Source organism: Zonotrichia albicollis, chromosome 5, assembly GCF_047830755.1.
Source record: "Zonotrichia albicollis isolate bZonAlb1 chromosome 5, bZonAlb1.hap1, whole genome shotgun sequence".
NCBI lineage: Eukaryota > Metazoa > Chordata > Aves > Passeriformes > Passerellidae > Zonotrichia > Zonotrichia albicollis.
This window is the reverse complement of record NC_133823.1, coordinates 8,244,908-8,257,531: the sequence shown is the minus strand read 5'-3', so window position 1 is coordinate 8,257,531 and position 12,624 is coordinate 8,244,908. Positions and strand designations below refer to the sequence as shown.

The following is a 12,624-nucleotide window of genomic DNA, read 5'->3' as shown; positions in this document are numbered from 1 at the left end:
AAATATTCCTGGTAGGAATCACTTTATTTGAAGGGCTCCAGGCTGCGATAGACTGGGCTTGGAGCAGCCTGGTCTAGTGGAAGGTTGTCCTGGTTTAGGGCAAATTTGGGAGAAAACCTCCAAAGGGGTTCCTGTAGAAAGCAAATTCAAGTGGCCCTTCCCTAAACCAGTCCAGGAAAAGATTTCCTTGGAGAAAAGTGGAAAAAGCTGTTTATTTAACAGGCAAAGCATTCACCAGCACACCAAAAATGAACAATATGGAACAATGACACCTCTCACTGTTCTGCAGAGGTGACGCACTCCCAGAGTCCCTGGTGGGCTGTAGCTCAGCTCACTCAGTGTCTGATCAGTCCCTCCAGGGCTGGAAATGCCCCGTGGGGCACAGGGGAGAGCTGGGGGTGCTCTGCTGCTGTTCAGGCCACAGCAGGTTTGAACAGCTCCAAAGAGAAACCACAGTCCAGGGAACTTCTGTGCACCAGCTGCTAAAACTAACTAAAAGCAAAGGGGAGCTCTGTCCTGCTGTCTGTCCATCCACAGACAGCCCAGTCCAGGAGCAGGAATGTAGGGAGTGAGTGCAGTGTCTGAAAAGAAACTGTGCACTTCTTGTCTTCCCCTTTGCTCTCAGAACCAGCCTGAAAGGTGCAAAACTCATTTCTGGGCTAAACAGACCAATGGGAATGTGAGCATCATAAAGTCAGCCCAGGAGAAATGTGGAACATAGCAGGGGGTGGAACAAGATGGTCTCTAAGGTGTCTTCCAACCCAAACCATTCCATAATTCTGTGATGTGGAAAAAAATCACACTCAATGCAAATGAAAGGTGTGCACATTCTCACAGTTTGCAGTTATATGAATATTAAAGGCCAGAGGTGTATCCTAAGACAGGCTTTTTGATGTGATTTCTTTGTAAGGCTGTCAAACACTTTGCCTTTAAAATCCTCTTTGTGCCTAAGTGATTTAAAATATTCCCGGGTTGTCCTATTAATCATGTCATCTGGAAAACCAGGGTTTGCTTGAAAGAGTATTGAGGTTCATTATCTGAAACCTCAGAAAACCCATCTTTAGGAATGAGAGAAAGGCAGGTTCTGGAGTATTTAGATGTTAACAGCTGCTGACTTGTAAAGCCATGCTCAGCCTCTTGACTGGAGAAAAATCACATTTTCTCCCTTACAGCATCATAAAATCTTTTAATTAAAATTTTGACACACCAAACAAATACTGAAGGATTGATTCATGTCTGGGTTAAACAGGCATGGAGCAAGCCTTGGGGTAAACCATGGCATTAAAGTTCTAGAACAATTATTTCTTAAATTAGTTCTTAATTTTTAGGCGTAACTTCGTAACATGACTTGTGCTACACCAGGAGCTGGTGCTAGGGAAAGGATGTTCCCTTAGGCATTTGCTGCTTTGCTTGCATCCTGGACCTCTGATTTCATCTGCTTTGGGCATTTTTATGCTCAGGTGAGAACCCATGTACAGAGCTGCCCCAGCCCTGGGCTGATGGCAAAGGCAAGGTGGGAATTGTGTCCCTGTGCCCCTCCCTCAGGTGAGAGCCCACCTGCAGAGCTGCCCCAGCCCTGGGGCCAACAGCAGGAGGATGTGGAGCTGCTGCAGAGAGCCCAGAGGAGGCCCCAGAGCTGCTGCAGGGCTGGAGCCCCTCTGCTCTGGAGCCAGGCTGGCAGAGCTGGGAATGTTCCCCTGGAGAAGGGAAGGCTCCAGGCAGAGCTCAGAGCCCCTGGCAGGGCCTGCAGGGGCTCCAGGAGAGCTGCAGAGGGACTGGGGACAAGGCCTGCAGGGACAGGGCACAGGGAATGGCTCCCACTGCCAGAGGGCAGGGCTGGATGGGATGTTGGGAATTGGGAATTGTTTCCTGTGAGGGTGGGCAGGCCCTGGCACAGGGTGCCCAGAGGGGCTGTGTCTCTCCCATCCCTAAAATCGCTCAGGGCCAGCCTGGACACGGCTGGGAGCAGCCTGGGACAGTGGAAGGTGTCTCTGTCTGTGGCAGGGGGTAGAACTGGATAATCTTTGGGATCCCTTCCATTCCAAACCATCCTGTGGTTCTATATTCTCAAAGCTACTTTTGACTTCACTAGGAGTCATGTTGCCAAATTGCACATTTTCTTTAGTAAAATAACTTCCTTTGAAGAACTAATAGCTTTTAGTTCGTCAGTCTCTTGGACATCTTCATCAGGACAGCTTGTTCATTGATTTTATAGCCATTAAACAAAGCACTCTGTGATAGCTGAAGGGGACAATTACAGGAACAACAACCCAGCAATCTGTTTCACACTTGCTTTCGTCTGCAATCTGCTGGTGTGCTTTAAATACCCGAGCACTCCTCGTGTCCTTTTCCCAAGTGTGAGCTACACACAAGTTTGCTTACGAACACTCCATTTGTGTGGATTGTTGGGTTTTTGCTTTGTGACAGTATCTACAATCTGCTCAAAATGCCTTTTTTTTTTCCCCTTTCTTTTTTTTTTTTTTTCAAAAATTAAGGAAAACTTTACCACATGCCTTTTATGGCAGTAAAATTTTACAGCTTTTTTTAGCTAGACTGAGAGCCATAGAAGCTCATACACCCCCCCCCCCCAGCTTATCTACATTGGCCTCATCGTGCCTTGCCTGCACCCCCAAGTTACAGACAGTCCTCTGCAGTGAAAGAGTCTCAAAATTATAGGTGATTTGGCAAAGCAAAGGCCATAGAAGTTTCCAGAGGGTGGCAATGAGTGGCATAGGGTCTGGTTGGAGGCCTGTCTCCAGTGGTGTCCCCCAAGGTTCTGTACTGGGCCCAGTGCTGTTTGATCCATCAGTGATTTGGGAAGGCCTGGGTGGCTCCTGGGCAGTTCCCAGTGACACAGAGGTGGCAGGAGCCCCTCTGTGCTGCCCTTCAGGTGGACCTGACAGCTGGGAGGGATGGGCAGAGAGGAACCTGCTAAAATTCCACCGGGACAAATGCAGGGTCCTGCACCTGGCGGGGAGCAGCCAGCAGATCCTGGCGACCAAGGAGCCCCTGGGACCCTGGGGGCAGCAGGAAGGGCAGTGCCAGCAGGGTGGGGGAATCCTGCCCCTGTGCCCGGCCCTGGGGACAGCTCTGGAGTGATCCTGCCCCTGTGCTGGCCCTGGGGGCACCTCTGCAGTGATCCTGCCCCTGTGCCTGGCCCTGGAGGCACCTCTGGAGTGATTCTGCCCCTGTGCCCGGCCCTGGAGGCACCTCTGGAGTGATTCTGCCCCTGTGCCCGGCCCTGAGGGCACCTCTGGAGTGATTCTGCCTCTGTGCCGGCCCTGGGGACAGCTCTGGAGTGATCCTGCCCCTGTGCCCGGCCCTGGGGACAGCTCTGGAGTGCTGTGTCCAGCTCTGGATCCTCAGCACGGAGGGAGGACATGGATGTCCTGGAACAGGGCCAGCAGAGGCTGCACAGCTGAGCAAGGGCCTGGAGCATGAGGGAGCTGGGGCTGCTCAGCTGGAGAGGAGCCCCAGCTGAGAGGGGCCTCAGCCCTGGCTGTCCCTCAGTGTCCCAGTCTGTCCCAGTGTGTCCCTGTGTGTCCCAGTGTGTCCCTGTCTGTCTGTCCTTGTCTTTCTGTCCCTGTGTGTCCCCGTCTGTCCCTGTGTGTCTGTCCCTGTGTGCAGGGATCAGTACAGGCCCAGGCTCTGCTCCAGGCCCAGCCATGGCTCCAGAGCCACAGGCAGGGCCTGAGCCCAGGGAGGGGGTGGCACTGGATGGTCCCTAAGGTCCCTTCCAATCCAAACCATTCTGGGACTGGGTGATTCTGGGAATCAGTTCCAAACAATGTTGTTGGAGAACAGCACCTTCCTTTCACCCTCTTGTGTGCTGTGTGGGGATATTGGGGCACAGTGCATTTTGTGGGGTTTTCTATGGGGTTTTTGAGTGCTGTAAATGATCACTTTGGGCTTGGAGTGTCAGATTGCCCAGAATTAATGGGAAAATGCAGGTGGCAATGACGAGAGTTCTAGAGAGCATTTGGTGGTGCCTCAATCCAGCTTAAAAACAGGATAACTGGTGTTGCTGTAATAAGTAGTGATGGTAAATGTGTAAATCTGTGTCAGAGCATTGGGCAGTTCCTGCATTTAAGGTTAAGAGCACTGGGTTTTCTCATGCTGCACAAAGTGTTTGCCTTTTCTCTTATTAAATAGAGACACTGAGTCCCATTGGACCCCTTGCCTCATGGAATTCTGGCTTCTGCCTCCCCTGTCAAGCTGTGTTGCCACTATCAGACATTAGTCACTGGAGCCAACAAGAAGTGTGTCCATAGCTCAGCTAAAACTGAAATGCTGTTTCCAGCCCAGCTGTGTAGAAAGTATCTGGTTTTTGTGTGTTAGAAAAGGGGAAGCTGCATCGAAATGCTTAGAAGGGCTTAAGAGAACAATAAAGAGTTGCCTTGTGTCATGAGAGATTGTGGGGATTTGCCCAGGAAAAGGTTTTTTATTTTAATAAAACATTTTGCAATAAGGTCATGTTTGCCATTTTCTGTATTCAGCAAGGAAACAATAAAAAAAGGGGATTATTCAATAGAAACCTGACAGTGTTTTGATGGTGCTGTTATAAAAAATAGCAACTTCATTCTTACAGTAGTTACAAACTGCTGCTAGTTTAATTTCAAAATGATTCCCACAAATCCTATGGAATGGGAATCAGACAGGTGATGACAAACAACAGCTTAAAAAGTGAATAACTGCTATATGGAGACTCAGTCAGATCGTTTTACCTCCCAGACGTGTCAGGCTCACATTGTGCATTGGGCTTTACTTCCAATAACTTGTTAAATTGTGGTAATGTGAATATTTACCATTATCTGTATTCTTAAGGCCATTAAAGCCCCTGGAGGTTATTTTTTCCATATTCATTGATGTCCCTTTGTATTGGGCAAAATCTTTTAGATACATTTGTCTTTCATCTTTGTGTCAGAACAATATGATGATAATATTTTTCTGTTTAATAAATTAGCAACTCCTGCGCGAGATGCAACAGATGGCAAGTCGCCCCTTCGCCTCCATCAACGTTGCCTTAGAAACAGATGAGGAGCCACCAGATCTCATCGGGGGGAGCATAAAGGTGAGAGCTGGGCCTTTGGGGTGGTCCTCACCACGATTAACCAGGGATGCTTTACACAGCAATCCCAAATCCTCTCATTTTTGTGTATACCTGTAAGAAACTCTAAATCCAGGAGGTCCAACAGGCACCATTTTAATTTACTTTTATCCCTTCAGATATTCACTGATAACTCTTGGGTTGGTTCAGATTAATGTTATACTGATGCTGAGTTTGAAGTGTTGGGTTTGCCTTGTTAGTTTTTATGCTTTGAAATAGAGAAGAATTTCAGCTTTACACCAGAGAGCACTGGGCTGGAAATAGTTGTAGGTGCTGCAAATAGAAACCCTTCCCTGTGATATCTCAAGACAAGTGTGAATATAATCATGTCTGTGTACTGGATAATGTTAACATATTTCTGATAACAAATATATATTCCAATGTATCTTGTAATTAGCAAATAGAAGCATGAAGAAATCATGGTCATACACCAGGCTGGCACATTCTTACACACAACATGTTGAATTTTTAGTGAAAGCATATTTAAGAGGTGATGAATTAATTCAAAGGTCTTTTTGATGTAATGCTTTGACCAGCACAGACTTTGATACAAAAAGAAAAAATTAAAAACCTGAAAACACTGATTATTTTTCTTTCTCATCTAAGGCAGCTGGATTGTTTTGTTTTATTTAGACTGAAGTTTTTTGAAAATTTTTCTCATTAGGCTTTAAGGTTAAGAAGGGCAGACATGGATTAGATGTTGGGAAAAAATTCCCGGTGAGGGTGGGCAGGCCCTGGCACAGGTGCCCAGAGCAGCTGGGGCTGCCCCTGGATCCCTGGCACTGCTCAGGCCAGGCTGGACACTGGGGCTGGAGCACCTGGGACAGTGGGAGGTGTCCCTGCCATGGCAGGGGTGGCATTGGGTGGGCTCTGAGGTCCCTTCCACCCAAACCACTCTGAGATTCTATGATTACTCCAGGTACTAAGTTTCTCACACTCTCTTACTATAACAAGAGAGCTCATTTTTAAAAAAAAACAAAACCAAAAACCTAAAGCACATGAAAGCAGTCTGACCCCAAAACTTTTATTTGGTGAGTAATAATTTTTAGTCTTGGCCTAAGTGCAGGCATTAAGGTTGCCTGTATAGCTTTGGCTCTTCCTTATTTGTGTGTAAATATGGTCTGGCATGGCAAGTTTTAATACTATTCCATGTGATTGGTGTCCTGCACCACCTTCTGGGTGTACACCGTGCAGAAGCAGCTTTTCAATATATGGAATCACAGAATAGTTAAGGTTGGAAAATCGCTCTGAGGCCATTGAGTCCAGCCACTCCCCCAGCCCTGCCAGGGCCAGCACTGCCCCATGCCCACAGAAGTGCCACAACCACAGGATGTTCAGATCCCTGCAGGGATGGGGACCCTGTGCCAGGGCTGAGCAGCCCTTTCTGGGAAGGCATTTTCCCTAATTTCCAGGCTGAGCCTTTCCTGGTGCAGCATTAGGCTGTTTCCTGTCATCCTGTCTTGTACCTGGTTTGGAGCATAGTGAAGTAAAGTAAAGTAAAAAAAAAGGTCCTCAGTAATTCAGGTCATTAAGTATCTGGAACACTCCTTGGATGCTCTAACTGGTTCTCCTCCCCATTGACTTTCTCTTGACTCCAGATCCTCAGATTTTCTGATTTTTTTATAATTTCCCTGCTTCTGTCACGAGTCTGGTACTGGGAATCATTACCTCTGACAACTCACCAAGACTTGGGAATCCACCCTTGCAAAATCGGAATGTTACTCACCAAATCAGACTGAACTTTTATTTCATTGCTGATTAAAAAGGCTGTGGGATGCATGTGGATGTTGATGAGGCTGGAGGCAGATCTGGGAGGATGTATCCTGGCTGCTGATGGGTTGGGGTTGCAGTCTGTCTGTCTGGGGCCTTTCCCTTCATCTTCTTCTGTTGTCTGGAAGTAGCTAAAAACACCTCTCCTGTGGGATCAGGCCAGAACAAAGCTGTTCTAAACTTTTTGATCTCTGACAAGTTGTCTGCACTCAAACTACAGAGAGGATAAGCTCTGGATCTCTTCAGTTCTGATGAGTGTGTTATTCCTCCTCTTGTTCTGCTGGCCTCCTTGGGTTCCTCTGGAATGGATGGAGAAGCTGGTTTGAAGCACAATAAGAAAGACTGTGGAGAAATGTGCTATTTTAGACCCAGAAATCATTAGGAACTGGTAATTGCCTCTGTGCTGGTAACTCAGATACATGTTTCTTAATCAATTTTGGGCACAGATGAGGTGGTCTGATCATGCAATGGCACAAACTCTGTACAGTTATCTGGAGCTGAGGAGATGAATGTGCACCTGAAGTGTTGTGCCAATGGTAACTCCATAAAATCAGTCAATGTTTTGGGTTGGAGGGGAGCTTAAAGATCATCCCTTTCCTGCTGTCTGCCATCATCTGCTGGCAGGTGTGGCTGCAGAACAAGGGTGCCTCTACATGACAAGGAGTGTTACTAGGTTTGATGGGGTTTATATAGTTTTTTTCTCATCTTGGAGAACTTGGCTAGAGAATAAAAGTAGTCACAAAAGGCCAGAGTGTTTCACAAAAGGAGAGGAGGCTCAGGAACGTTGTGGGTTGGAAGCAACTTGAGGAAATGGTGCTTCTGAGATAGTCTGACCTGTTGGTCCCTGCATGGAAATGAATTTAAATAGAAATGAAAAACCAGTCTGAATATGTATGGGGTGTTATGGTTTAACATTAGCCAGCAGATTGGGTTTTTCTCCTCATCCCTTTTGCACCTGCATGGGAAAAAGCTCTTGGCAGGAGAGAGCTGCAGGAGGATGGGCTGGGGCAATGCAGAATTGGACAACTGTGCTTCTCTTTGTGGTCTGGCTGTTCTTTAACTCTTAGTCAAGAAAAGAGGGAAATGTTACTGTGGTGCTGGATGTTGTATCTGCCCTCCAGTTCCACTGCCATCCACTATGTCAAAGTTGGAGTCTTCATTTTAATTGCAAGAAAGCCAGACTTGTGTTATCATGAATTCAGTGATGCTTTTCTTTGCCCATGGGAATCAAAGCTGTTGGTTAATGATGAGTTGATTTGAAGGTTACAAAGGAGAAGTGGAAAATGGTATGTCTTGTCTGCAAAAGATTAATTTCCTATTCCATTGTCCATAGCCAGTTGGCAGCCAGTGTCAAGCTAGTTCCATCCAAAGCTAATGTTTTCCAGCTGGACAGTATTAGAACTGTGTTTTCAATTAGTAGTTTTCCTGGGGTACTTAGGAGTAATAGAAAGTGATTTACCTGCAGGGAAGCAATTCCTGTTAGAGGCTGCAGCTAGGCAACACGTAACTAGCTGCTTTGGTTTATTTGCCACTCAACAAATACCCACTGAATCACAAATCTACCACTAAATTTGCTTAGTTATTACAAAATCTGTTGGCTTCTCTCTGCAGCTCTTTGTGCGTTCAGACGTGCTGAATATTGCAATTATTTTTCTAAGTGTGTTTAACTTCCTTGGGTGCCTGGGACTCATCCAAGTGTCTGAACTGGTATTGCTGTAGCTCAGGCTTTTTTAGGGCTTGTTATCGGATTAATCTAAGTCTTGTAATCCTCTGCAGCCATGCTTAGAAGCTTTCCTGAAAGAATTTGGGAAGTTTATAATTTTGACATTGATTTCCACCTATCTTGAAGTTGCTAAAGGCAAGAAGTTACCTTGGAAAAAACATGCACAGCCTAGCAAGCAAGTGCTGAGGTTGAGCAAAGCACTCACGGGGTCAACAAGAAAATGGTTGCAGTGGGAAAGAATGATCCTCAAATTGGAAAAAAATATTTTGGAATCTTTCAGAGGAGAGCTGGAGCAGTCTTTGCTGTGCTGTGTTCAGGGATCCAGCACGTGAATCCAGTGCTAAGTGTTGATTATTTTTGCACCCATGATCTTTAGTTTCCTAAAGGGAAAGGGAGAAGCATTTGGTGAGCAAAATCCTTATGAAGTTCATTTAGTGTGTTCTGTACCATTGTATCAATGTGCATTTAATTATGCTGTTTGAGGGCTTCACTACAAATCCTGAATCAGACAGCGAGCTGATTCCTTAAAAATAGCAGATAAATAGATGGGAAATAGCATCTTATTCTAGTAATTAGTTTGCTTTGTTATGGGAGAAAGTGCTTTTGAGTGGTTTAAAGGCTGCCAGAAGATCCCATCTGTTCATGAAGTGCAGAGCTAAAGTGATGAGCTGATTTGGGAGTGAGTAGGGGGTACCACAGATTAATTAATATATTTTCAGTCTATTTGTATTTTGCATCTGAGCGATACCCTTGTTAAATTCCTTTTGTATTGCAATGAAGTGGCAACCACCAGTAAAGGGGCAGAGAAATGAGTAGTAAGTCCTGTGCCACAGAGTGCAGAGTTTGGGGAAGCTGCAGGGTGGGGAATGATTTGAAATGAAGCATCTGCCAGCCCCAACACTTCTACAGGGTGAATTCATGTTAATTTTGACATGTGGCTTGATTTTGGGCTGTTTCATGCAGCTGGAGTTCAGCGAAGAACTAAAGGCCAAGGAACTGATGTTTTTTACAGCTTTTATCTTGTTCTGGTTGTCACTCTTGATGACTCACTTCTCCTTTACTTCACATGTTGCTGACCTGCTTTTGATCCATCAGATTTGCTGATGGACCAGCTTTTGTGACATCTCCCAACCTACTCCCCTTCAGTGAGCTGGGTTAGTGTAAGCATGGCAAGGACAGCTCCAGCGAGCTGAGACTGGGGCTCTGTGCAAGAGCAGGATTTGGAGGGAGGCCAGGTATGAGGTGTGATGCACAAAAGCCTCATCAAGCAGAAATGACCAGGCTGTGTCAAATCATAGAATTGGTAAGGCTGGGAAAGGCCTTTAAATCACCACGTGCATTCATGGACACAGCACCACCACCATGTTCACCATTAAACTGTCTTCAAGTACCACATCCACAAGGTTATTGAGCATTTCCTGCTCTGTGCAAGAGCAGGATTTGGAGGGAGGCCAGGTATGAGGTGTGATGCACAAAAGCCTCATCAAGCAGAAATGACCAGGCTGTGTCAAATCATAGAATTGGTAAGACTGGGAAAGGCCTTTAAATCACCACGTGCATTCATGGACACAGCACCACCACCATGTTCACCATTAAACTGTCTTCAAGTACCACATCCACAAGGTTATTGAGCATTTCCTTGGGTGGTGATGCCTATTTCCCTGGGCAGCCTGTGCAATGCTTTGCAACTCTTCCCATGAAGAAATTTTCCCTTATATCCAGTCTAAATGCCCCGAGGCACAACTTGAACCAACTTTCTTTTTGTGTGATCAAGATGTGTTAGAGGGGGACAGAGCAGCTTAGGGTTTTTCAAGGATGATACAAATACGCTGAAAGTCATTCCTGTCCTCAGAAGGATAATAGCTGCAGCAAGGGGATGAAATTCAGGGATGGGGGGAAAGAAAGGGAATAATCCTGATCTGCTGTGGCACTTGCTGGAGATGGATCACATGCAGCCTTTGAGACCAGAAAGACCAGTGTGGTTCTGCCTGACCTGGCTAAGGTAGGCTCTGGGTTTCTCAGCTTCCCTTTGGAAAGGCAGTGTAATTTCTAAAATTTTATTTCTGGGCTTTCTGGCAGTTACTGGTTCTAGGAGCTTTTCCATATGTTAACACAGAGGAATTCCAAGGCTGTCTGTGTGTTGCTGTCTCTGTTTTCAGCAAAACCACTTCCACTCTTTAGGCTCCCTCCTGGAGCATTGAGGTGGCAAAGGAATACACAGGGAGGACAGCCCAGCTTGTACTTTCTGTTTGGTGTTTATTCCTCATATGCTGGCCCCCTTTTAGGGCATGGAAAAGTGTGGGATCCCCTTTGAAGGAATGCCAGGGGTAGGAAGGGAGCATTCCCTGGGCAGCTGAGATGTGTAAAGTGGATTAGCTGCCCTAGAACTCCATAGAGGCTGGCTATGATTGCTCCTACCAAAACAGCAACAAAAATACCTGATAAAACCTTCACCTTTTGAAGGTTTATTTCCAGTAAACAAGTACCCAGTATCTTGTTTTGAATTCTGTTGCAAAATTAGGGAAAAAAAATTAGGGGAAACTTTTTCTACTCCCATGATATAATATGGAATATAGATCTTAGGAAGGGAGCTGTCATGAGATCAGCAGACATATCTGTTAAGCCTGCCTTGTATTTTAGGGAACATTTGGCTGATAAGTGATTTTAACTAGTTTTAGGTTTGAAGACTGTATAAACATTTCCGCAGGTTGGACTCTGATTTTAGTTGATAAGGAGGTATTTGCTGGAAGGAGAGGAAGGAGCATGAAGCTTCCCACAGGAGAAGGATTTTCTAAGTTCATTTTTTCCCCTCTAACGAGCATCTCTCTGATTGAAGTACTAATAACACCAGCAGCTTCTCAACAGCATTATCAAGGACTTATTTGCATTCATTTATGCCAAGTAGTTGTTTTGTGTGTTATGTTTGCAATCTTCATCCAGCTGTCCCATTTCGTTGGGTTTTTTTACTTTGTTTTCCTGTGCAAAAACCAGCTGAGTGCTTGAAAAGAATTGTAAAGGTCCTGCCCCTTCACCTACGCAAAATCAAAATAAATACATACATATGCACATATCTCCCAGATTTGCTCCCCATGGCCTCATCCACCCCTCCCTGGGGTGTGGCTGGGAAGTGAAGGAGCAGGATGAGTGTTGGCATCTATGAGTGGCCAGGCTCAAACTGTCACACGAGATTTGGTCATTTCAGGGGGGCTGCCTTGGAGATCCAAATTCACCTCACCAATCCGTCTCCTTCACCCCAAGTGGGTGCCATGGAGATCGAAATTCACCTCAGCAATCCCTCTCCATCACCCTGAACTGGTGCCATGGAGATTCAAATTCACCTCACCAATCCCTTCACCCCGAGCTGGTGCCATGGAGATCCAAATTCACCTCAGCAATCCCTCTCCTTCACCCTGAGCTGGTGGCCATGGAGATCCAAATTCACCTCACCAATCCCTTCACCCCGAGCTGGTGCAATGGAGATCCAAATTCTCGTCAGCAATCCCTCTCCATCACTTTGAGCTGGTGGCCTTGGAGATCCAAATTCACCTCACCAATCCCTGCCCTTCATCCTGAGCTGGTGGCCTTGGAGATCCAAATTCACCTCAGCAATCCCTCTGCTTCACCCTGAGCTGGTGCCATGGAGATCCAAATTCACCTCAGCAATCTCTGCCCTTCACCCTGAGCTGGTGGCTGGGTGCTGCTGGACTCGCAGGAGCCCTGGGCAGCACGGAGCAGTTGTTAAATAAAGGGGAGCAGACTGGGGCCCCGTGGGGCTGGAGGCATGTGGGCTGCAGATCCGGGGTGCGCAGATCTGTGTTCCCACCATTTCAGGCTGCTAACATCCAGCTGAGGCTTTGATTTTTGTTAGTTTCTCTCACGCACCAACCCAGTTCTAGGAGCAAGTCAGGTCATTCCCCAGCCCCTCTAAAATTCCAAGGTAGCTATCAGGGACAAGGTAAATGTAAATTTTTAATCTAGACTAATTTACTGTGAATTATTGCTAGAAGTTCATTCATCTCTATCT

General features: G+C 46.3%; 1 protein-coding gene across 1 annotated transcript in view; it reads left to right on the top strand.

Annotated features, from left to right (window-relative positions):
• Positions 1–12,624, top strand: part of ATRN (attractin) — a 150,411-nt gene that overhangs the window by 124,751 nt on the left and 13,036 nt on the right. The window contains exon 27 of the mRNA XM_074540740.1: positions 4,964–5,071. Within this exon, the coding sequence (XP_074396841.1) occupies positions 4,964–5,071 (108 nt within the window). The remainder of the gene's footprint in view (positions 1–4,963; positions 5,072–12,624) is intronic.